The sequence below is a fragment of the Mobula hypostoma genome, chromosome 11, assembly GCF_963921235.1.
Source record: "Mobula hypostoma chromosome 11, sMobHyp1.1, whole genome shotgun sequence".
Classification (NCBI taxonomy): Eukaryota; Metazoa; Chordata; class Chondrichthyes; order Myliobatiformes; family Myliobatidae; genus Mobula; species Mobula hypostoma.
Genome location: NC_086107.1, coordinates 114,752,867 through 114,777,786, shown reverse-complemented (window position 1 = coordinate 114,777,786; position 24,920 = coordinate 114,752,867). Strand labels below are relative to the sequence as shown.

Here is a 24,920-nt window from a genome sequence, read left to right as displayed (position 1 = left end):
TTCTGAACAGCCGGGACCCTGAATTGGTTTGATTTTGCCCCGTGGTACAGCGTGCGCTGCCTTGCAGAGACGCCAGTTTCATGAGGGCGCTTGTATGGGTTCCTCCCGCTCACTTCCTCACTCCCGTCAGCTGTCCGCCCACACCGTAGTTCTGTTCTGAAGATGAGGGACATCCTTATCGGCGGGAGACTTCCCCCCCCCCCCAACCCCATTTGCTTCCGGGATCCAAGGGTGGCGAGCGTTGCACAGGGCGGTCACGGGCAAGAGATTTCCCAAGTCGGCTCACCGGCTCCCCTGCACCCTGCCCGCCCAGGGTACATACGGAGTGTGCGAGGTGGGTGCCCCTGACTCGGGGGCGGGGGCTGCCTCTCAGGGTCTGGCTGCACCGCCCTGCTGAGCTCCTGATCTTGGCTCAGCCCGTGCAGAGAAGGTGGCGGGTGTCGGTGTGGTTGGAAGTACAGGGATCTCTCGGGAGGTTGGGGGCTTCAAGTTTCCGGGTGCGGACCTCACCAGTAATCTGTCCCGGTCCGAAGACGTGGACGGCAGGGCCGGGGATAGCTCAGCGGCGCCTCTACTTCCACAAGAGGCTGGGGAAATTCGGCACGGCTCTGTCGCCCCTCACCAGTTTTGATCGATGTCACATACTGCCCGGGTGATCGCGGCTTCGTGCGACAACTTGCTCTGCTCCTGAGCTTAAACTGCAGAGAGTTGTGAACGCAGCTCAGAACATCGCGCAACCAGCTTCCCTGCAGGAACTCTGCACTTCCCGCTACCTCGGGAGAGCAGCGAGCACCCATCCCGGATAGCCCCTCTTCTCCCCTCGCCAGTCGGACGGACCGCTCAAGCGCAGCTTCTACCCCGCTGCTGAATATGGATTTTAACTTCACAATCTACGTGGCTGCTTCTTATTGCCCGCCTACATTTTACTTTCTTTGTAACCGTAACACTTTATTCGAGGCCCTTCGGCCCGTCTAGTCCCCGCTGAACTGTTCTTCTGCCGAGTCCCATCGACCCTCACCTGGACCCTAGCCATCCATGCCCCTCCCATCCGTGTACCTATCCAGACTTCTCCTGAGCGCTGCAATGAAACTCGTTCCGCCCTTGGGTTCCCCTGACCCGGTTCGCCTTTCACACTTAACCGCTGACCGTTTAGCTCTACCCTCACCCAATCTACATGGGGAAAGCCTGCTTGCATTCACCCTGTCCGCAGTACACACCTCATCATTTTGCACACCTCTGTAAGAATTCTTCTCATTCTCCGACGCTCAAGGGAAGAGAGTCCTAACCTTTCCGTGTAACTCGGGACCCCCGTGTAAATTCCTCATGCAACTTCCTTGTAAATTTAATCTGGACTCTCTCCATCTTTCCTGTAGGTAGGAGATGAGAACCGCACGCATCACTCCAGCTTTGGCCCCACCACCGCATTACCGTGTACGTCTTCAGCATGACAACCCTTCTTCTACCTCAACGCACCGTCTAGTGACCTGATGTGAGTGAACAGCGTGCACGAGAGGTTTCTCAGTGTGTCTCGGTACGCGTGACAATGATAAACTCACTCCATATTCCAGCTCTGCTCCTGGAGTTGCTGGAGCGAGATGTTCGCGACTCCGAGGGTGGTGTTCTCTCTAAGATGTGCGCGTACACACCTTTTGCGCATGAAGGAATTTAAACTGCGCACATAAGGTTGTTTCCCCTCTGTCTCGCTGGCACGTTAAGTATATTTCACGATTTCCTTTTCCGGTTTGTAATACGGACCGTGTGGACAACGTGGAGTTTGCGATAACTGGGGAAGGTGGGGGGAAATTGCACAGCGCAAGATTTTTGCGCACACTGGTGATGACAAATTGGAGAGAACATTGGGTTGAAAGTCGGGGATTCTCCCGGGCTCCCTGCCCACCATTCTCCGGGAGTCGTGTCGCGTCCGGTGCTGTGCCTAACTGTGTGCGCGTCCCTGCAGAAGGCGCACTCGGCGACCATGGGGTGGGTTTCTGGGAGCTCCAGTACCGCCGTTGTCTGCGAATCGAGAGAGACATTGAATACCGTAGCTTTGTAATGCCGTGACATTTTAATCACCAAATAAACCTCTTGTGGCAAAGAAAAACAAAACAATGTATCCAATTGCACGCGGCCAGAATGCCGCCTCGGTGCACGGCAATCTCTTCCTCAGTCTGGAAAGGTCCGACAAATATGGCGCCTTCCAAAATCGCAAACTGGAGATGAGAGAGAGGAAAAAGGGACAGTCCTGTGCATCTCTCCAACTAGTCCGACTACCCCACTCTCTCCCCACAGCCCCATGTCAATCCAAAAGCAATCCTATTGCCTCGCTCTCCCCACCCCACCCCCCGTCCCCAAACTAATCCTGCTGACCCGCGCTCTCCCCACAACCCGTCTTAATCTCAAACTGCGAGAGGAAATGATACCGAGGGGAAGGATAAGTCAATGTATGGGCTAGAGGGGCGGCGGGACGGCGGGATAGTCTCACCCTGAAAGCTTCCAATGGTTTCCTTCAGCTTCTCTAAAACAGACGGGAGGTCGTCGTATCAGCGCAGGATGGCGAGGGTGTCGGGGCAGGAAGCGATTGTCCGCAGTTGCTGCCGCTCCCGACCGTCAGCCTCAATGGAGGATCCAATCTGGACAAGAGGCACTTCACAATCCTCAGAACTGTCTGTGTAACGTCCACACAAACAGAACAGCTCCCCCTCCCCCTCCCCCCTCTCACCCCCTCCCCTCTCCCCTCCCCCTCCCCCTACTCTCCCCCTCTCCCCCTCCCCCTCCCCCTCTCCCCCTCCCCTCCCCCTCCCCCTCTCCCCCCTACTCTCCCCCTCTCCACCTCCCCCTCCCCTTTCCCTCCTCTCCCCCTCCCCCTCCCCCTCCCCCTCCCCTTTCCCTCCTCTCCCCCTCCCCCTCCCCACTCTCCCCTCCCCTCCTCTCCTCCTCCACTCCCCTCCCCCTCCCCCACTCTCCCCTTCCCTCTCCCCCCTTTCCCCCTCCCCCTCTTCCCCCTCTCCCCCCTCTCTCTCACACACACACATCTTTCTCTGTTTCTCTCCCTCTATCTCTTTTTTCTCTCTCTCTTTCTCTTTCTGTCTCTTTCTCTGTCACACACACATGGAGATACGCACACGTTCACAATACAGATGTTCACTCCAACACACACACACATACTCACACACACTCACACACACACACTCACACACACACACACACACACACTCACACACACTCACACACACACACTCACACACACTCACACACTCACACACACTCACATACATATCCTTCTCTCTGTCTCTCGGTCTCTATCACTCTATCTCTTTTTTTCCTCTCTTTCTGTCTCTCTCTTTCTCTCTCAGACACACACGCAGACACAGACAGACACACACTCACACACACACACACTCACACACACACACACACTCACACACACACACACACTCTCACACACACACACACTCACACACACTCACACACACACTCACACACACACACACTCACACACACTCACACACTCACACTCACACACACACACACACACACACACACTCACACACACACACACTCACACGCACACTCACACACACACTCACATACACACTCACACACACACTCACACTCACACACACACACTCACAGACTCACACAGACACACTCACACACACTCACACACTCACACTCACACACACACTCACACTCACACACACACACACACACACACACACACACACACACACACTCACATACATATCCTTCTCTCTCTGTCTCTCGGTCTCTCTCCCTCTATCTCTTTTTTCCTCTCTTTCTGTCTCTGTCTCTCTCTCAGACACACACACACACACACACACACACACACACACTCAAAGATGTCTCTCTCACAGACGTATCACACTCTCACACTGTGGGAACCATACAGTCACACTGTGATAAATCCCATCAACCTACCCGAACGACAAAGCGGAGAATCTGCTTTTCCTGAGCCCTGGCGACAACCTGGTTGAGGTCGATGTCCCCTGGTGTGGGCTGTCCGTCCGTGATTAGGACCAGCAGTCTTGCTACTCCCTCCCTTGCCCCAGCTTCCTCCGTGAACACATTGTCTCTGAGCAGAAGGAGTGTTAGAGTCACAGAGCGATCCTTTCTCCACACCGTCCCATCACACACTCCCGGGGTCAGGCACAGAGTGAAGCTCCCTCCACACCGTCCTATCACACACTGCCGGGGTCAGACACAGAGTGAATCTCCCTCCACACCGTCCCATCACACACTCCCGGGGTCAGACACAGAGTGAATCTCCCTCCACACCGTCCCATCACACACTCCCGGGGTCAGACACAGAGTGAAGCTTCCTCCACACCGTCCCATCACACAGTCCCGGGGTCAGACACAGAGTGAAGCTCCCTCCACACCGTCCCATCACACACTCCCGGGGTCAGACACAGAGTGAAACTCCCTCCACACCGTCCCATCACACACTCCCGGAGTCAGACACAGAGTGAAACTCCCTCCACACCGTCCCATCACACACTCCCGGAGTCAGACACAGAGTGAAACTCCCTCCACACCGTCCCATCACACACTCCCGGGGTCAGACACAGAGTGAAACTCCCTCCACACCGTCCCATCACATACTCCCGCGGTCAGACACAGAGTGAAGCTCCCTCCACACCCCATCGCACACTCCCGTTTACAGAATAGTTACATAGTAAAATTAATCCCAGTTGCGGTAAATGTCAAACTCTCCATCAGTTGGAAATTATTCACGATCTCACGCAGATTCCCTGGTTGGGTCCGGAACGTTGTAAAGTTCATCTCCGTTCTGGAATACAGGGAGTATTGTACGATGGCAAACTGTTGAGACAGAGATGAATGCTTTGGTGAAGAGAGTGCCATCCCATCCTGTGCATCTGCTCGACTAATCCGAATACCCCACTCTCTCCGCACAGCCCCGTGTCAGTCCCCGAACAAATCCCACTGCCCAACATCTCCCCAGAGCCCTGTGTCAGTCCCCAAACTAATCCCACTGTCCCACTCTCTTCGGACAGACCTGTGTCAGTTACCAAAAGAATCCCACTGACACGCTCTCTCCCCCCAGCACTGCGTCAGTCCAAAAGTAATTCCACTACCCCACTCACTCCCCAGAGGCCTGTATCAATCGCAAACTAAACCCACCGCCCCACTATCTCCCCACAGCCCTGTCAGTCGCCTAATTAATCCCACTACAGCCCTGTCGCAATCCCCGAATGAATTCCACTGTCCTGTACCCTTCCCGAAGCCCCGTGTCGATCCCGAAACGAAACTGGTGCCCAGCTCTCTCCCCACAGCACAGCGTCAGTCCACAAGCTGACCCACCCCCCCCGCCCCACGACCTGTTCTTTATCCACAGACGAATCCCACTGATACGTTCTCTCCTCACAGCCCTGTGTCCGTCCTAAATTAATCCCACGGAACTGTGTCAGTCCCAAAATAAATACTACTGCCCGCACTCTCCCCACAGACTAGTCTCACTCCCCAAACTAATCACACTGCTCCGCACTCGCCCAAAGCGCGGTGTTAGTCCCCAAACTCATCCACTGCTCCACCCTCTCCCCACAGCCCTGTGTCAGACCACAAACTAACCCTAATGCCCCGCTCTCTCCCCAGAGTCCTGTGTCAGTCTCCAAACTAATCCCACAGCCCCTGCTCTCTCTCTTCGCCCACATTGACAACATTGTTGTGACCATGTTTCCATTATTCAAAATTAAAGTAAAAATGCCAAATCTTAATCTATTACTAAAGTAAGCACAGAATATTCCATCATATAAGACATAGGAGCAGAATTAGGCCATTCAGCCCATTGAATATGCTCTGCCATTCCATCACAGCTGGTTCATTGTCCGTTTCAACCACATTCTCTTCTCGTCTTCCTGCAGAATTTGATGCCCTGACAAATCAAGAACCTATCAACCTGTCATGTAAATATACCCAAATTAAGGTGCTGTTTGGCCTAAAAATCCTCTGGAATTAGAACACCAAGGAACTGACCCTGACCTTCTCCAACTCCGATCCCCAAATGAGGACTGGTCCGTGGACCTCCAGTCTCCTGCACCTGCAGCCAATGATCAGCTCTTTCAGTTTGGTGGCGCTGACTGAGGGGTTGGTGTTGTAGCACCATTCAACCAGATTTCCAGTCTCCCACCTACAACAGCGGAGCCGTCAGCAAACTTGTCTACGGTGTTGGAGCTGTGCTTAGCCGCACAGTGATAGGGGTAACGTGAGTAGAGCAGGGGCTGAGCACACAGCTTCTGGTGCTTCTGTGCTGATGGAGACTGTGGAGGAGATGATGCCAATCCGATCTACTGGGCTCTGCAACAGAGGAAATTGAGGATGCAATTGCAAAAGGAGGTATTGAGGCCCAGGTCTTGGAGCTTATTGATTAGTTTTGAGGGGGTGATGGTATTGAATGCTGAGCTGTAGTCAATAAAGAGCATCCTGATATATGCATCTTCATTATCCATTCTATTTAACTGTTCTGCTCTCTCTCTCTCTCTCTCTCTCCTCTCACACCCAATCCCCCCCCTTGCTCCTTCCCACCCCTGACCACACCCCTGTCCGTCACTGACCTGCGTGTTGGCACCTGACGCCTGCATCATATTCAACATGAACTTTTTGTTCGCCTCCAGGTCTCTTTTGGTGAAGCTGTTGGACCCATCGAAGAGGAAGACCACATCTACCATCTCAGCGGTACACTCTGGCAGAGAGAGGGAGAGCAGCAAAGGGTGAGAGAGGGGGCCAACGACGAAGAGGGAGCATCATGACTATGGAGGTGCAGCAAAGAGGAATGGTCACGCTGAAGGAGGGACTGGCGGTGAAGAGGGAGCAACCCATTGAGGGAGGTTGTGATGAGGAGGGAGTGTTACACTGATGGAAAGATGATGAAGAGGTCCCTGACGTGTGGGGGGAAGTGACGGGAAGGGGGAAGGGATGGAACAGAGGGGAGAATGATGGAGGGTAGTGGGACGGAGTGAGTTAGACTATAAGACCATAAGGCATGGGAGCAGAATTAGGCCATCTGGCCCATTGAGTCTGCTCCACCATTCAATCACGGCTGATCCTTTTTTTTCTCCTCCTCAACCCCAGTTCCTGGCCTGCTCCCCGTAACCTTTGATGCCATGTCCAATCAAGAACCTATCAATCTCTGCCTTAAATACACCCAACCACCTGGCCTCCACAGCTGCATGTGGCAACACATTCCACAAATTCACCATCCTCTGGCTAAAGAAATTTCTCTGCATCTCTGTTTTGGAAGGGCGCCCCTCTACCCAGAGGCTGTGCCCTCTTGTCCTAGACTCTCCCACCATGGGAAACATCCTTTCCACATCTACTCTATCTAAGCCTTTCAATATTCAAAAGATTTCAATGAGGTCCCCTCTCATCCTTCTGAATTCCAGAGAGAACAGACCCAGAGCCATCAAACGTCCCTCGTATGATAACCCTTTCATTCCTGAAATCATCTTTGGACCCTCTCCAATGCCAGCACATCTTTTCTAAGATGAGGGACCCAAAGCTGTTCCCAATACTCAAGGTGAGGCCTCACCACTGCCTTATAAAGCCTCAGCATAATATCCTTGCTCTTGTATTCTAGACCTCTTGAAATGAACGTTAACATGGCATTTGCCTTCCTCACCACCAACTCAACCTGCAAGTTAACCTTGAGGGTGTTCTGGACAAGGACTCCCAAGTCCCTCTGCATCTCAGATTCCTGGATTTTCTCCCTGTTTAGAAAATAGTCTGCACATTTATTTCTACTACCAAAGTGCTTGACCATGCATTTTCCAAACATTGCATTTCATTTGTCACTTTCTTGCCCATTCTCCTAATCTTTCTAAATCCTTCTACATCCTACCTGTTCCCTCAACACTACCTGCCCCTCCACCAATCTTCAAATCATCAGCAAATTTGGCAACAAAGTAATCAATTCCATCATTGATATACAACATTAAAAGGAAGTGGTCCAGACACCAACCCCTATGGAACACCACTAGTCACTGGCAGCCAACCAGAAAAGGATCCTTTTATTCCCACTGGCTGCCTCCTACCAATCAGCCAATGCTCTAACCATGTTAGTAACTTTCCTATAATACTGTGGGCTCTTAACTTGGTAAGCAGCCCCATGTGTGGCACCTTGTTAAAGGCCTTCTGAAAGTCCAAATATACAACATCCACTGCATCCCCTTTATCTATCCTACATGTAATATCCTCAAAGAATTCCAACAGGTTCATCAGGCAGGATTTTCCCTGAAGGACATGATACTGACTTTGTCCTACCTTGTCCTGTGTCACCAAGTACTCCATCACCTCGTCCTTAACAATTGACTCCAACATTTTTGCAACCACTGAGGTCAGGCTAACTGGTCTATAATTTCCTTTCTGCTGCCTTCCTCCTTTTTTAAAGACTGGAGTGACATTTGCAATTTTCCAGTCCTCTGGCACCATGATTTTTGAAAGAACATTTCTACTGCCACCACAATCTCTAATGTTGCCTCTTTCATGACCCTAGGGTGCAGTTCCTCTGGTCCAAGTGACTTGTTAGGTCTTTCAGCTTTTTGAGCACCTTCTCTCTTGTAACAGCAACTGCACCCACTTCTCTTCCTTCACTCACTACAACATCAGGCATACTGTTGGTGTCTTTCACAGTGCAGACTGTTGCAAAATACTCATTCAGTTCCACAGCCGTCTCCTTGTCCCCTGCTATTATTTCTCCTGCCTCATTTTCTGACAGTCTTATAACCACATTTATATTTCTTTCATTTTTAACAAACTTGAAAAAACTGTTACTATCCACTTTGAAGTTGCTGGTGAACGCAGCAGGCCAGGCAGAATCTCGAGGAAGAGGTACAGTCGACGTTTCGGGCCAAGACCCTTCGTCAGGACTAATTGAAAGAAGAGCTAGTAAGAGATTTGAAAGTGGGGCGGGGGGAGGGGGAGATCCGAAATGATAGGAGAAGACAGGAGGGGGAGGGATGGAGCCAAGAGCTGGACAGGTGATTGGCAAAAGGGATATGAGAGGATCATGGGACAGGAGGCCCAGGGAGAAGGAAAAGGGGGAAGGGGGGAAAAAGCCCAGAGGATGGGCAAGGGGTATAGTGAGAGGGACAGAGGGAGAAAAAGGAGAGAGGGAAAAAGAATATATATAATGGATGGGGTACAAGGGGGAGGAGGGGCATTAACGGAAGTTTGAGAAGTCAATGTTCATGCCATCAGGTTGGAGGCTACCCAGACAGAATATAAGGTGTTGTTCCTCCAACCTGAGTGTGGCTTCATCTTTACAGTAGAGGAGGCCGTGGATAGACATATCAGAATGGGAATGGGATGTGGAATTAAAATGTGTGGCCACTGGGAGATCCTGCTCTCTCTGGCGGACAGAGCGTAGGTGTTCAGCAAAATGGTCTGCGAAGGAGACCATTTTCTCTCACTCCTTTTTCACCCTCTGTCCCTCTCACTATACTCCTTGCCCATCCTCTGGGTTTCCCCCCTCCCCCGTTCTTTCTCCCTAGGCCTCCCGTCCCATGATCCTCTCATATCCCCTTTTGCCAATCACCTGTCCAGCTCTTGGCTCCATCCCTCCCCCTCCTGTCTTCTCCTATCATTTGGATCTCCCCCTCCCCCTCCCCCTCCCCCTCCCCCTCCATCTTTGAAATCTCTTACTCACTCTTCCTTCAGTTAGTCCTGACGAAGGGTCTCGGCCTGAAACGTCGACTGTACCTCTTCCTAGAGATGCTGCCTGGTCTGCTGCTTTCACCAGCAATTTTGATGTGTGTTGCTTGAAATTCCAGCATCTGCAGAATTCCTCGTGTTTACCATCCACTTTGATATTATTTGCCAGCTTGTTTTCATATTTCATCTTTTTCCTGCCAATAATTTATTAGTTGCTCTCTGTAGGTTTTTTTTAAAACTTCCCAATCTCTATCTTCCAATTAATTTTTGCTTTGTCGTATGCCCTTCCTTTTGCTTTTACAATTGCTTTGACGTCCCTTGTCAGCCACGGTTGTGCTATTTTATCATTTGAGTATTTCTTCATTTTTGGAATACACATGTCGTGCACTTTGCTCATTTTTCCCAGAAACATCCCTGCCAGCAGCTCCTTCTAATTTACTTTTGCTAACTCCTCTCTCATACCACTGTAATTTCCCTTACTCCACTGAAATACTGCTACATCAGACTTTCTTCCTATTAAATTTCAAGTTGAACACAATCATATTATGATCACTGGTTCACTTAAGCTTTCTAATTGCCTCTGGTTCATTACATAACACCCAGTGCAGTATATCTGATCCCCTAGCTGGTTCAATGACAAACCGCTCTAAAAAGCCATCTCTTCTGCATTCAACAAACTCACTGTCTTGAGATCCGTTACCAACCTGATTTTCCCAATTGACTTGCATGTTATAATCTCCCATGACTATGATAACATTCCCTTTTTGACTCGGGCTTTCCTACTTCCTGTTGTAAATTGGGTTTGGGGATGGAGAGTAGGGAACAGAAGAACAGAGAGATGGAGGAGAGCAAGGATGGAGGGAAGAGGATTGGATAGGAGGGAGGAATGGAGAGAACAGGAGCAGAGGGGGACAGGTGGAGTGGCTGAAGGGATGGAGGGGATAGGGAGGGTGGAGGTGAGTGAGGGATAGATAGAGGGTGAGGATCAGAAATACTGGAGTGTAATGGAGGGGACTGGAAGGAAGGACAAACAAACATGAGAGATGGAGATGGAGGGAGCGAGACGTGTCCCGTGCAAAGCCCCACACTCCAGGTTGCCACCCTCACCATCGATTGTGTCGATTTTGGACTGGACATCCTGGAGGACAGAGTGTAGAGAATAATCCTTGATCTTGATCAGGCATCTGGTGCATGAGGCGATGGTGGTCAGCTCACTCAGACCCCTGCTGCCCTTCTCGAAACTATCTCCAACCTGTGAACATAGTAGAATTGGAAACCGGCTCACAGTCTCAGTTTTATAGGGGAGAGCCAGAGCATTGCTAATCAGAGATATTGTCCCTGCAGACAGGGTGGACGTCATGGTGGCAACATCTACCGAGTCAGTGTGGGTCAGAAACAAGACAGGAGAAATCACTCTATCGGGAGCATCCAACAGCAAAAGAGACACTGCGGAGCAGGTAAGTTGGCAGAGGCACAAGTTTGGGACTAGATTGAAACTAGAGTGGGACGGGCTCTCATCACAACCTTCCCATGGCCTGGACAAAGTTGACATGGAGAGAGTATTTCCAGTAGTGGGAGAGTCTGGGATCTCAAGTTCAACTTTATTGTCGTTCAACCTTATGTATGTGTAGTGCTAAATCAAACAACCTTCCTTCAGACCAAGGAGTAGAACGCAGCACACACAACACACGAAGTAATATGACCATAAATAAATTAACAAATAATAAACTATATTCCAGAAGACTGACATTCGGTATAAGAGATATTTACGACACGGGTTAAAAGGTCAGCAGTATAACACTGCTTGCACTTCGGAAGCAATCAGACCTGGGAACAACCTCAGAAAGTAGGGGCGACTATTTAGAACTCAGACACGGAGCAACTGCTACAGCCAGACGGTGATGAATTGGTGGGATTTGTTGCTGTACAGGACCGTGGAGACCAAGGGTATATTTATGGCAGTGATTCTCACACCTCCCACGTGGATGTCCATCACCGACCCACACGGATCTCCCTCCCAAACGAGGGGTACATACCCCAATTGCAATGCGAAAGATCCCTTTCTCCTGAGCATTCCTGATGACCTCGGTCACATTGATATCTCCTGGTGTGGTCGCTCCATCCGTGATCACGATCACGACCTTCTTCGCACCTTCTCTCGCCCCCGCCTCCTCAGTGAACACTCTGTTTCTGCACAGCACCAGAGGGAGGAAGGTCACATCAGGAATAGGAGATCACGCTCCCTCCTCCCCTGATCCCCTCTGGTAGGGACCACACACCACACAATTGTCCCCTTCCCCATCACACAGACCTCAGAAAACTCACCCGTAAACAAACAGTGACCTGTCACTTCCAGTGCCGTCACACAGTGCGATGGTAACCACACCATCCAAATATTCGCAGTCAGAAGACAGGAATGTGTTAAATTATTCCCAGAATACTGGAAAACATCCCTCTACAATGTCCCGTAACACACTCCTGAAGTCAGACTGAGTGAAATAACCTTCACACCGTCCCATTACACACTCCCGGGGTCAGACGCAGAGTGAATTTCCCTCCACACCGTCCCAGCACACACTCCCGGGGTCAGACACAAAGTGAAGCTCCCTCCACACCGTCCCATCTCACACTCCCGGGGTCAGACACAGAGTGAAGCTCCCTCCACACCGTCCCATCACACACTCCTGAGTCAGACACAGAGTGAAGCTCCTTCCACACCGTCCCATCACACACTCCCGGGGTCAGACACAGAGTGAATCTCCCTCCACACCGTCCCATCACACACTCCCGGGGTCAGACACAGAGTGAAACTCCCTCCACACCGTCCCATCACACACTCCCGGGGTCAGACACAGAGTGAAACTCCCTCCACACCGTCCCATCACACACTCCCGGGGTCAGACACAGGGTGATTCTCCCTCCACACTGTCCCATCACACACTCCCGGACACGTTTTAGTTACATGGTAAAATTGATCCCAGTTGCGGTATAGGTTGCACTCTCCATCAGCTGGATGTTATTCACGATATTACGCAGATTCTTCCGTTGGGCCTGGAACGTTTTAAAGCTCAGTTCTGTCCTGACAAGCGCGGAGTATTGTACGATGGCAAACTGGAACGAGAAGAAGGCCAGTGGAGAGAGAAAGAGACACCCAGTCCTTTATACCTGCTCGACTCATATCATCGCCCGGCCTTTTACCACAGGCCCATGTGAGTCCCCAAACTAATCCCACTGCCCTGCTCTCTCTCCACAGCCCCGTGTCAGTCCCCAAACTAATTCCACTGGCCCATTTATTCCTGTCTCAGAACATCTCTTATAGAATCATTCAGCATGGAAACATGCCATTTGGCCCAACCCATCCCTGCTTTACCAGATCCCGATATGAACTGGAGCCATCTGCCTATGTTTAGCCCACATCCCTTTCCTATCCGTGTACCCATTTGAGTGACTTATATATGTAAATATACTTTTCTCAACCCCTCCCTCTGGCTGCTTGTTTAATATACGGACCACCCTCCGGGTGAAAATGTCACGCCTTGGGTCCCTATTAAATTTCTCCCCTCCCACCTTAAGCCTGTGCCCTCTGGTTCACGCACACACCCTGTCTGTGCCCCTCATGGTTTTATACACCTCTGTAAGGTCACCTCTCAGTCTCCTATGCTCCAAGGAGTAAAGTCCCAACCTGCCCAACCTCTCTCCATAAATCAGTGCCTCGAGTCTCAGCAACATCCTTGTAAATCTCTGCACTTTTCCTGTTCAGTTGGAGTCGGACTGTGACCAATCATTGAGTGGGCTACCTTTTCAATCAGGCTTGCACTCAAGATTAAGAAGGTAGAACATTTGCAGCAGTTTTTCAGAGTTGGACTGCGACCAATCACAGCCAGATTCATAGGAAAGCGTGAATAAAAATAACACTAGTGCAGGTGGAGTGGCCATTGTGTGAATGGGCCAGTGTTTGGAGTGAATTTGGCCGATCAAGTTTGGGTATAGTAAGTCTCCTTTTTCCTTACTAATCCTTCGTTCCTCGTCTCCTACCGCATAGTAACACAGTGAGAGAGGTGGCAGGGGCTGTGTTGTGTTCCTTTACACTTTATACTTTATTGTCACCAAACAATTGATACCAGAATGCACAATCATCACAGCGATATTTGATTCTGCACTTCCCGCTCCCTGGATTACAAATATTAAATGTTAAAAATAGTAAAAATTAGTAAATATAAAAATTTAAATTATAAATCATAAATAGAAAATTAAAAATGGAAAGTAAGGTAGTGCAAAAAAAAACCGAGAGGTAGGTTCGGATATTTGGAGGTTACGGCCCAGATCTGGGTCAGGATCCGTTCAGCAGTCTTATCACAGTTGGAAAGAAGCTGTTCCCAAATCTGGCCGTACGAGTCTTCAAGCTCCTGAACCTTCTCCCGGAGGGAAGAGGGGTGAAAAGTGTGTTGGCTGGGTGGGTCGTGTCCTTGATTATCCTGGCAGCACTGCTCCGACAGCGTGCGGTGTAAAGTGAGTCCACGGACGGAAGATTGGTTTGTGTGATGTGCTGCGTCGTGTTCACGATCTTCTGCAGCTTCTTTCGGTCTTGGACGTGGCAACTTCCATACCAGGTTGTGATGCACCCTAGAAGAATGCTTGTGTGAAATGCGGGAATTCTGGGAGAGCTCCTGTCTCCCGGATAAATGCATCAGCTTGAGGACCTTCGGCTCATAGGGAGAATGAGGAGCTGGTGGACAGGAGCCACAGGGAAGTGGTCGCCTTGAGGTTGCAGGAGACAGGTAATTGGGTGACTGTCAGGAGAGGGAAGGGAAATGGGAAGCCAGGGCACAGCATCCCTGTGGCTGTTCCCCTCAGTAACATGTACACCGTTTTAGATACTGCTGGGGAGAGGGGACAACCTACCGGGAGGAGCTGCAGTGACCGGGTCTCTGGCACTGAGTCTGGTGCTGCGGTTGAGAAGAGGAGAGAGGTGAAGAGCACTGTCGTGGTGACAGGAGATTCCATAGTCGGAGGGATGGAGACGAGATACTGTGGGCATGGTAGAGACACCTGGATGACATGTTGCCAGGGTCAGGGATGTCTCCCGATCGGGTCGGCGGCATTCTCAAGGGGAACGGAGAGCAGCCAGAAGTCTGGTACATGTTGGCACCAATGACACAGGTAGGAAAGGTGAGGAAGCCCTGAAGGGAGATTTTAGGGAGTTAGGTAGAAAGCTGAAAAGCAGCACCTCTAGGGTAGTGACCTCAGGATTGCTGCCGGTGCCACGTGCCGCTGAGGGTAGGGATAGGGTGAGCTGGCAGGTGAATGCGTGGCTAAGGAACTGGTGCCTGGGGCAGGGTTTCAGATTTCTGGATCAATGGATCTTTTCTGGGGAAGGTACAAAAGAAACGGGTTATACCTGGACCAGAGGGGTGCCAATACCCGCGTGGGTAGGCTTGCTAGAGCTGATCCGGAAATTTAAACCAATTTGGCAGAGGCATGGGAACTGGAGTGATAGTGCAGAGGATGGGGCAGCTGGTTTACAAACAGAGGCCGTGTGTAGTGGGACTGCCACCAAGGAGAGGCTGATGATCGAGCGAAATTGCGGTCAACAGGGTGGGTTGCAAGGTTAAAGGTGGACAAAATCATAAAGAGTGAACACAGGACTAAAGATGTTATATTTGAATGTGTGCAGTATACGGAATAAGGAAAATAATCCCTCTCGTTTCACCCTCTCCTCCCCACGCCCGATCTCTCTCCCACCCCGTCACCCACCTGCATTCCGGCATCCGCTTCCTCCATCGTCCTCAACATGAACTTTTTGATCTGCTCCAGGTCTCGTCTGGAGATACTGTTGGACCCATCGAAGAGAAAGACCACATCTACCGTCTCAGGAACGTGCTCTGCTCTGCAAAGGGCGGGGGGTGGGGGGGGCGGTCGAGCAGCACAGGGCGAGAGAGGGAGAGACAACCAGGAGAGAACGTCACACCGAGGGAGCAGCAGCAAGGAGGAATGTTTGCTCTGAGTGGGTGGGGTGTCAGTGAGGAAGGACTGTCACCCTGAGGGAGGGTTGAGCAGAAAATGAAGGGAGGGGCTGACAGAAGGTAAAAGCAAGTGAGAGGGTAGCGGAGGGAACCTCACTGTAAGTGAAGCGTTAGAGGGGCTAGCAGGGAGTGAGAGGATTACAGAGGGTGTTAGGGACTGAATATGTTATATAACACCCCCGATAACCTTCATCTAATTACTCCTTTAAGCCCTTTAAGTACATGTTCCCTAATACCCTCTGTAACCCCATCACTCCCCAATGCCCTCTGTAGCCCCATCGCCACTAAAACCTTCCTTAACCCCAACACTCCCCAATATTTTTTGTAATCTCACCACTCCCCAATACCCTTTGTAACCCAATCACTCCTCAATACCCGCTGGAACCTCATCACTCCCCAATACTCTCTGTAGCCCCGTCATTCCCCAATACTCTCTGTAATGCCATCACTCCCCAATGCCCTCTGTAGCCCCATCACTCCCGAACAATGCTTGGCTGTTGGTAGGTAGGGTTAATACTTGACTTTCAAGAGCACTTGTGAGTTATGTTCCGGCTGGACTTAGCCCTTAAACTGCTGGAGAACAGTACGGAAAGAACAGGTGCTGTTTTCTCCCGGTAGGGATCAGTTTTCAGCTCCAAGTGCTCCTGCCACGTTTTGTCACCCTGCAACCTTATCCTTCAATCTCTTTGAATTATGGAGGACAGCATGTGTATAAATGTCTCTCTCCAGCAGACTTCATCATGATCATCATGACTCCAGTACTTCTACTATTTTTTAAATGTTTCTTAATTGTATATATGATTTTTTTTGTGTTCTATCGCTGAGCAGCAGTGAACCATCTGACTGGCTTATCAGAGTTCTCTTTGGGAACTAGCTGACTTGATCAGCGTTTCTGATCGGCTATTGTTCACGATTGCACTTAATTAAAAAAAAACACCCTCTGTAACCCCGTCACTCCCAAATACCCTCTATAACCCTATAACTCCCCAATAGCCTCTGTAGCCCCATCACTCCCGAACACCCTCTATAACCCTATAACTCCCCAATAGCCTCTGTAGCCCCATCACTCCCGAACACCCTCTATAACCCTATAACTCCCCAATAGCCTCTGTAGCCCCATCACTCCCGAACACCCTCTATAACCCTATAACTCCCAAGTACCCAGAATCTGCCTCTGCTGCTGTATAGTTGATGTCACTCTTATCTGTCCTACTGCCTTGCTGACAAGTAGTACCATTCACTCCACGCTGACCCATCTCTGCTCTCCCACGTCCTGGTTTCCATTCACAGCCATCCTGTATCAGCATCGTAGGGATCGGGTGTTAAATCCTGTGAGTTTACAGTACAACCTCGCGGCATATCTCCACTCAACAGTTTGTCCATTGCATACCGCAGAAGGAGCCTCAATCTCTGTGATGATACGGTGTGGAGAGGGCTTCACTCTGTGTCTGACCCCGGGAGTGTGGGATGGGATGGTGTGGAGGGAGCTTCACTCTGTGTCTGACCCCGGGAGTGTGTGATGGGACGGTGTGGAGGCAGCTTCACTCTGTGTCTGACCCCGGGAGTGTGTGATAGAAACATAGAAACATAGAAACATAGAAAATAGGTGCAGGAGTAGGCCATTCGGCCCTTCGAGCCTGCACCGCCATTTATTATGATCATGGCTGATCCTCCAACTCAGAACCCCGCCCCAGCCTTCCCTCCATACCCCCTGACCCCCGTAGCCACAAGGGCCATATCTCACTCCCTCTTAAATATAGCCAATGAACTGGCCTCAACTGTTTCCCGCGGCAGATAATTCCATAGATTCACTACTCTCTGTGTGAAGAAGTTTTTCCTAATCTCGGTCTTAAAAGGCTTCCCCTCTATCCTCAAACTGTGGCCCCTCGTTCTGGACTTCCCCAACATCGGGAACAATCTTCATGCATCTAGCCTGTCCAATTCCTTCAGGATCTTATAGGTTTCAATCAGATCCCCCCTCAATCTTCTAAATTCCAACGAGTACAAGCCCAGTTCATCCAGCCTTTCTTCATATGAAAGTCCTGCCATCCCAGGAATCAATCTGGTGAACCTTCTTTGTACTTCCTCTATGGCAAGGATGTCTTTCCTCAGATTAGGGGACCAAAACTGCACACAATACTCCAGGTGTGGTCTCACCAAGGCCTTGTACAACTGCAGTAGAACCTCCCTGCTCCTGTACTCGAATCCTCTCGCTATAAATGCCAGCATACCATTCGCCTTTTTCACCGCCTGCTGTACCTGCACGCCCACTTTCAATGACTGGTGTATAATGACACCCAGGTCTCGTTGCACCTCCCCTTTTCCTAATCGGCCACCATTCAGATAATAATCTGTTTTCCTATTTTTGCCACCAAAGTAGATAACTTCACATTTATCCACATTAAATTGCATCTGCCATGAATTTGCCCACTCACCCAACCTATCCAAGTCACCCTGCATCCTCTTAGCATCCTCCTCACAGCTAACACTGCCACCCAGCTTCGTGTCATCCGCAAACTTGGAGATGCTGCATTTAATTCCCTCATCCAAGTCATTAATATATATTGTAAACAACTGGGGTCCCAGCACTGAACCTTGCGGTACCCCACTAGTCACCGCCTGCCATTCTGAAATGGGATTCCGTGATGGGACGGTGTGGAGGGAGACTCACTCTGTGTCTGAGTCCGGGAGTGTGTGATGGGACGGTGTGGAGGGAGATTCACTCTGTGTCTGACCCCGGGAGTGTGTGATGGGATGGTGTGGAGGGAGTTTCACTCTATGTCTGAACCTGGGTGTGTGTGATGGGACGGTGTGGAGGGAGTTTCATTCTGTGTCTGACCCCGGGAGTATGTGATGGGACGGTGTGGGGGGAGCTTCACTCTGTGTCTGACCCCGGAAGTGTGTGATGGGATGGTGTGGAGGGAGCTTCACTCTGTGTCTGACCCCGGGAGTGTGTGATGGGACGGTGTGGAGGGAGTTTCACTCTATGTCTGACCCCGGGAGTGTGTGATGGGACGGTGTGGAGGGAGCTTCACTCTGTGTCTGACCCTAGGACTGTGTGATGGGACAGTGTGAAGGGAGTTTCACTCTGTGTCTGACCCTGGGAGTGTGTGATGGGACAGTGTGGAGGGAGATTCACTCTGCGTCTGACCCCGGGAGTGTGTGATGGGACGGTGTAGAGGGAGCTTCACTCTGTGTCTGACTCTGGGAGTGTGTGATGGGACGGTGTAGAGGGAGCTTCACTCTGTGTCTGACTCTGGGAGTGTGTAATGGGACAGTGTGGACGGAGATTCACTCTGTGTCTGACCCTGTCAGTCTTTGATGGGACGGCATGGATGATTTTCACTATGTTTGACCTCAGGAGTATGTGATAGGTGTGTGGAGGGAGCCTCACAGAGGGTATTTGATGGGATGGTGCAGAGGGAACTTCACTCTGTGTCTGGGATGGCTGGTGCAATGGGAGATTCGCGGGAAGTGTGTGATGGGACAGTGTGTCTGGATCTTCATCCTATGGCTGACCCTGGGACAGTGTGGAGGAAGTTTCACTCTGTTTATGACTTCAGGGGTCTGTGATGGGACGGTGTGGAGGGAGTTTCACTCTGTGCCTGACCCCCGGAGTGTGTGATGGGACAGTGTGGAGGGAGCTTCACTCTCTGTACGATCTCAGAAGAGTGTTATTGGACTATCTTGCATTGAAACTTCTTCCCAGAATAAAGAGCCCTGGGACCTAGGAAAACTTTTTCACAATTGATCTCTGGCACAGTTTTCATGAATAATCTTACAGGTAGAACATGGAACAGGACAGGACAGAAACAGGCCCTTTGGCCCACAATATATGTACCAGCCTTTATGTCAATTTCAGTTAATCCCCTCTACCTGCATATCATCCATCTCCCTGCATTCCAACAGAAGGCAAGAGGGAGAAAAATTATGAAATATGGAAGTAAGCTAGCCAATAATATAAATTAGGATACCTCTTTACCGGACAAGGACGAGAATAGGCAGGGAGCGTAAACATTGCGGTGGGCTTGGCCAAGTCTCGATAAGAAGAGAGTTGATCATCACCATAATGAGACAGTAATTAGCTGGAAGTGCATGCTCACAGGCGCAATTATCGACCCCTTTGCTTAGCCTGCCTGTGCGGCCGCGTATACCTTCCCCTGGTCTAGATCCCGAGATGCCTGAGACCTGTGCCCGCTGGAATTCCTGGATGAGAGATTTGTTCAGGATGTCATAGGCCCGGATCCATGAACGTTCCTCGGGACCCCTCCTCATCTATGAAGTACTGGAGCTTGACCGCACCCGGCGAGATGCCAGGAGACGTCGAATAGACCAGAAAACCACCCAGAAAGCGGAGTGGAGGGGACGTGGGATGACTGGAGCCAGTAACGGGGACGTGAACTATGGCCCTCGATCAGACTCTACGTCCCTGCAGCCTGAACACAAGCTGACACATGAGGGTGACAACCTCACGAGCCGGCGGGAGCTCAGGGAGGGGCATTGAGGTGGGCAGCCTTGGAAAATCGATCCACAAAGACCAGAACATAAGTGGTTCATTTAGACGGGAGAAGCCCAGTGATTAAGTCCTTCGAGAGACGTGACGGGGATGGTGGGCCGACGTAGACCCGCAGGGCGCCGGCGTGACGTCGTGTTCTGAGCGCAGGTGGGACAGGGAGAGACGAAGTCGTGGACGTCCTCGGACATAGATGGCCAGCAAAATCGCTTCTGCATCTCCTCCCGGATGATCAAGCAGACGGAGGAGAGACCCTGTTCCAACACTTTGAAACGCACCTAGCGGGGACAAATAGCCGGCAGGGAGGTTCATCAGCTGGACCTGGATCTGACTGTCGGGCGGCCCTCATCTCCGCCTCCATTCTCCATTCCACCGGAGCAGAAATGCATGAGCGAGGAAGGATGGGCTCTGAATGGCATCGCCCTCAGCCCCGTCGAACTGCCGGGAGAGAGCGTCGACCTTGGTACTCTTGCTGCCGGGAGCTGGGTCTCTACGCGTCCTGAGTGTAGGAGAGGTTCTTGTGATCTACCCAAAACAGGAAGGGATGTCCTGCCCGCTCCGGTCAGTGCATAAATGGGGTCTCTCCTGGTTGGCTGCCGGTGATTAGTGCCGACTGGAACAGAAAAGCAAGGATGTAATGCTAAGGCTTTATAACACTCTTCACTTGGAGTACTGAGAGCAGTTTTGGGCCCTTTATCAAAGAAAGGATGTGTTGACATTGGAGAGGATCCAGAAGAGGTTCATGAGAATGGTCCCGGGATTGAAAGGGTTAATGTATGAGAAGCGTTTGATGGCTCTGGCCTGTACTCATGGGAGTTTAGAACAACGGGGGGGGGGGGGGGTTCCTCATTGAAACCTATCAAATAGTCTAGATGGAGTGTATATGGAGAGAATGTTTCCAACAGTGGGGGTGCCGAGGACCAGAGGCCACAGCCTCAGAATAAAAGGACGTCCCTTTAGAACAGAGATGAGGAGGAATTTCTTTAACCAGAGGGTGGCGAATCTGTGCAATTCATTGCCACAGGCAGCTGTAGAGGTCAAGTCATTGCGCATATTTAGAGCAAAGGTTGATAGGTTCTTGATTAGTAAGGATATCAAAGGTTACTGAGGGAAGTCAGGAGATTGGGGTTGAGAGGGGTAATAAATCAGCCGAATGGCCTAATTCTGCTCCTATGTCTTATACTCTTACGGTCTTGTGGTCTAGAAACAGATTTCCCGGCATTGATTACTGTCAAGCATCCGAGGCCATCAACCGACAAGTCAGCTAAACAGTCTCTGTTTTCTGTAACCAAGCTAATATTGGATTTGGTCAAAGTTCAGACAAACGTAGGTTGTTTTCTCTGGGGCGGTGGAGGCTCTGGTTTGAATTGAGAGGTTTATGAGGTTATGAGAGGCACAAATAAGGTAGCCACCTGGTGTTTCCCCCTAGAGTGGAAATATTTAATGCCAAAGGCAATGCGTTTAGGGTAAGGGGGAAGTACAAAGGAAAGGTGCGGGTCGGTTTTTTTTACAACGCGGAGATTGGTGGTACGGAATGCTTCTGCCGGGGGTGAGGGTGAAGGCGTTTACAAGGCTCATGGTGTGGAGGGAATCGAGAGACATGGGCATTGTGTCGGCAGGAGGGATGAAGCGTCATTCGGTTAATCAGTTCATGACCGAAATCATGAAAGGCCTGATCCTGTGCTCTAATCTCCTACACTCCCCCCCCCCCCGCCCCCACCATTGGGTAGAAGATGCAAAATCCTGAAAGTATGTCCCACCAAGCTCAATTTTTCTACCCCGCTGTTACAAAACCACGGAAGTGTCCCCTCGTGTGACAGAACGGACTCTTCTCCTCGCATCTACCTCGCCGTGCATCTTGCACCTTATTGCCTGCCCGCGCTGCACTTTCCCTGTAACTAACAATTTATTCTGCATTCTGTTATCGTGTTCCCTTCTTCCACCTTAATGCACTGTAATGAATCGATCTGTGTGAACAGTAGGCAAGACAAGTCCTTTCACGGCATGATAAAGCAATTCCAAGAAACCGCAGAGGGTTGTGGACACAGCTCAGCACATCTCGGAAACCAGCCTCCCCTCCACGGATTCTGTCTGCACGTCCCGCTCCCTCGGTAAAGCAGCCAGGATCATTAAACACCCCAACCGCCCCAGACATTCTCTCTTCTCCCCTCTCCCATCCTGGACATTCTCCTCTTCCCTCTCCCATCAGGCAGAAGATACAAAAACCTGAAAACGGGCTCTCCGGGACAGTTTCTACTCCACTGTTGTAATACCGTCCCCTAGTAAAGTAAAATGTACTCTGGACCTCACAGTACAGCTTGTTGTGAGTCTTACACTTTATTGTTGGCCTGCACTGCACTTTCTCTGTAACTGTGGCACTTTATTCCTGTTTCCTTTTTGACTACCTCGACGTACTTATCCAACACATCTCTCATCAAAGATTCCCGCCGTCCGGGGCCATGCCTCTTTCCCTCCGCTCCTATCCGGCAGGAGGCACGCAAGCCTGAAGTCCCACGCCGCCTGGCATGACTTCCCTTCAACCATCAAATTCAGAATGAGAACCAGGTTTATAATCGCCGGCATATGCCTTGAGTTGCAGTGTTGGATGTAAAAAAAACTACCATTCGTTACAACAGACAAATAAATAGAGCAAAACAGGAACAACGGGATAGTGATCGCGAACCGCTCAGATATCTGATGGCAGAGGGAAAGATGTTTGCCCTGAAGCATTGAGTGTGGGTCTTCCCTGATGTCCTGAATGGTGAGGGTCCTTCATGACAGATGCCCTTGATGCTGAGGGGGTTTGTGGTGCATATGATGCCTGTAACCTGCATGCTACAGTCTGCCTAACGCTTGTATCTCGCCGATGACAGCAACGGTGCTGAGAATTTGAGACCCAGCACCCAGCAGCCTGGAAGAAATACTCACCGGGGAAACCTGCCCATCCGCTCCTGTGACGGCCCTAGTCCAAAGGTATCCCCGGATCGGAGCTGGGATGTTCTGGGAGGAGCAATGGCGGTGGCCTGGCCGCTGGTTGAGAACGCTGCTGCAGGGCGGTGCGGCGGGGAGGAAGGCGTGGGAGGGTAAGGAGGGGAAGGAGGGAGAAGGTGATACCTGTGCAGGACATGACTCCTTCAATGCCCCTCTTCCCCTCCCCAACCTCTCTCACACTCCCTCACCCACCCCCAGCTTTACTCACTGACCCCTGTCTCTCTCTCTTCCCCACCACTCTTTCAAAGCCTCCTTACCTCTCCCTATTCCCCCTCTCTTCCTCCATCCCCTCATCTCCCTCTCTCTCTCCCTGACCCATTCTGTCCCTCCTCCTCTATCCAGTCTTCCAATCTATAACCCCATACCCTCCCTGATACCTTCCTCCCAACTCTTCTTCCTGTCTCTCCTCCATCCCCTCTCCCCTCTCTATTCCCTCCCCGTGCGGGTACCTTGGCTGTACACTCACCGGAGGCACAGAACAGGATCAGTGAGGGTGGGGGAAACATCCCGCCGCTGCCTCCCGTCCCTTGGTGTGAGTTCCCGGGGAGCGAGGGCTTCCTCTCCTCGCCGCGGCAGGGGAAGGAATGAGAGATGGAGAGGGTAGGGGTGGGGAGAGGGTAGGTGAGGAAGGGAGAGAGTGGGTGGGGGAGAGAGGTGGGGAAGGGGGAGTGTGAAGGGGAGGGGGGTGAGCTGGTGGGGGACAGATAGAGGATTTTGATTATAGCGCATTAGGTTAGACGTACAGAGATCAAGCAAACAGATTTTGTGTACCTCCAGGCAGATCATTTCATACATGGGCACAGCAAGGTCGTACTGTGCAAAACTGAATGCAGACTAAAGTGCAGTCACAAACAAGATAAATTAAGCAGATTCTGGAAATCCAAGCGAAACACACTAGCAGGCCGGCCAGGCAGCATCTGTGGAAAATGGTAAACAGTCGACGTTTCCGGGCCGGGACCCTTCGGTTCCGATGAACGGTCCCGGCCCGAAACGGCGACTGTTTACTCTTTTCCATGGAAGCTGCCTGGCCTGCTGAGTTCCTCCAGCGTTCTGTGTGCGTTACAGAAGGAAGTGTTACAGTTACAGTGAGTGTGCAAGGGCCGCGATGAGACAAAGAGATCGATAGTCATTCACACGACAGAGGGCTAGAAGCTGTCCTTGGGCGGAAGTGAGAAAGTCCGGGGGGGAATTTTATGATGCTGGCCGCTTTAGCGAAGCAGCGGAAAGAGTAGACAGAGCCCGTGGAGGGGAGGCCGGTTTCCGTGATGTGCTGAGACGTCTGCAGGACTCTCTGCGGTTTTTATGCCGTCCTAGGTAGAGGATTTGAGGAACCACGCCGTGACGCCATCAGGTTGGAGGCTATGCAGACGGGTAGGATGCTTTCCATGGTGCATCGATAATACATTGGTGAGGGTGAGCAGGGGGACATGCCGAATTTCCTTAGCCTTCTGAGAAGGTAGAGGCGCTGGTGAACTTTCTTGGCCGTGGAGCTTGTGTAGTTGTAGCGGAGAGGCTACTGGTGATGTTCACTCCGAATAACTTGAAGCTCTTAACCTCAGCACCATTGATGTGGACAGGAGTATGTACATCGCCCCCTTCCTGTTTTTCTCTGACAGCGAGGGAGAGATTGCTGCCTTGACTGGGTCAGACACAGAGTGAAGCTCCCTCCACACCGTCCTATCACACACTCCCGGGGTCAGACACAG

General features: G+C 51.1%; 1 protein-coding gene across 8 annotated transcripts; it reads right to left on the bottom strand.

Moving 5' to 3' along the window:
• Positions 1 to 2,060: 2,060 nt before the first annotated feature.
• Positions 2,061 to 24,237, bottom strand: LOC134354149 (integrin alpha-D-like). 8 transcript variants are annotated; one of them, XR_010019728.1, is made up of 11 exons: positions 23,986 to 24,230; positions 23,681 to 23,904; positions 15,442 to 15,574; positions 12,650 to 12,798; positions 11,724 to 11,877; positions 10,795 to 10,939; positions 6,594 to 6,721; positions 4,694 to 4,842; positions 3,940 to 4,093; positions 2,483 to 2,630; positions 2,061 to 2,210 (listed from the first exon to the last, which is right to left on the bottom strand). XR_010019728.1 is itself a non-coding variant. In XM_063062968.1 (11 exons), exons 1-10 carry the CDS (start codon positions 24,007 to 24,009, stop codon positions 2,516 to 2,518), a joined length of 1,350 nt encoding a protein of 449 aa, XP_062919038.1. In that variant the 5' UTR covers positions 24,010 to 24,237; the 3' UTR covers positions 2,061 to 2,210; positions 2,483 to 2,515. The 8 variants fall into 8 exon arrangements, 7 of the variants coding, with proteins under 7 accessions (XP_062919038.1, XP_062919036.1, XP_062919037.1 ...); XM_063062968.1 differs by having other exon boundaries at positions 2,483 to 2,665; positions 12,650 to 12,738; positions 23,986 to 24,237; XM_063062966.1 differs by having other exon boundaries at positions 2,483 to 2,665; positions 23,986 to 24,234.
• Positions 24,238 to 24,920: the final 683 nt, after the last annotated feature.

Bases quoted from the DNA above. Each gene is read 5' to 3' on its own strand.
- LOC134354149 (XM_063062966.1), bottom strand. From the start codon at position 24,009: ATGTATGAAATGATCTGCCTGGAG. The intron at 6,722-10,794 runs GTGAGGGTGGCA...TCTCTCTGCCAG, and splicing joins CAAAATCGACACAATCGATG to AGTGTACCGCTGAGATGGTA. The intron at 4,843-6,593 runs GTCAGTGACGGA...CTGTCTCAACAG, and splicing joins CGTCAGGTGCCAACACGCAG to TTTGCCATCGTACAATACTC.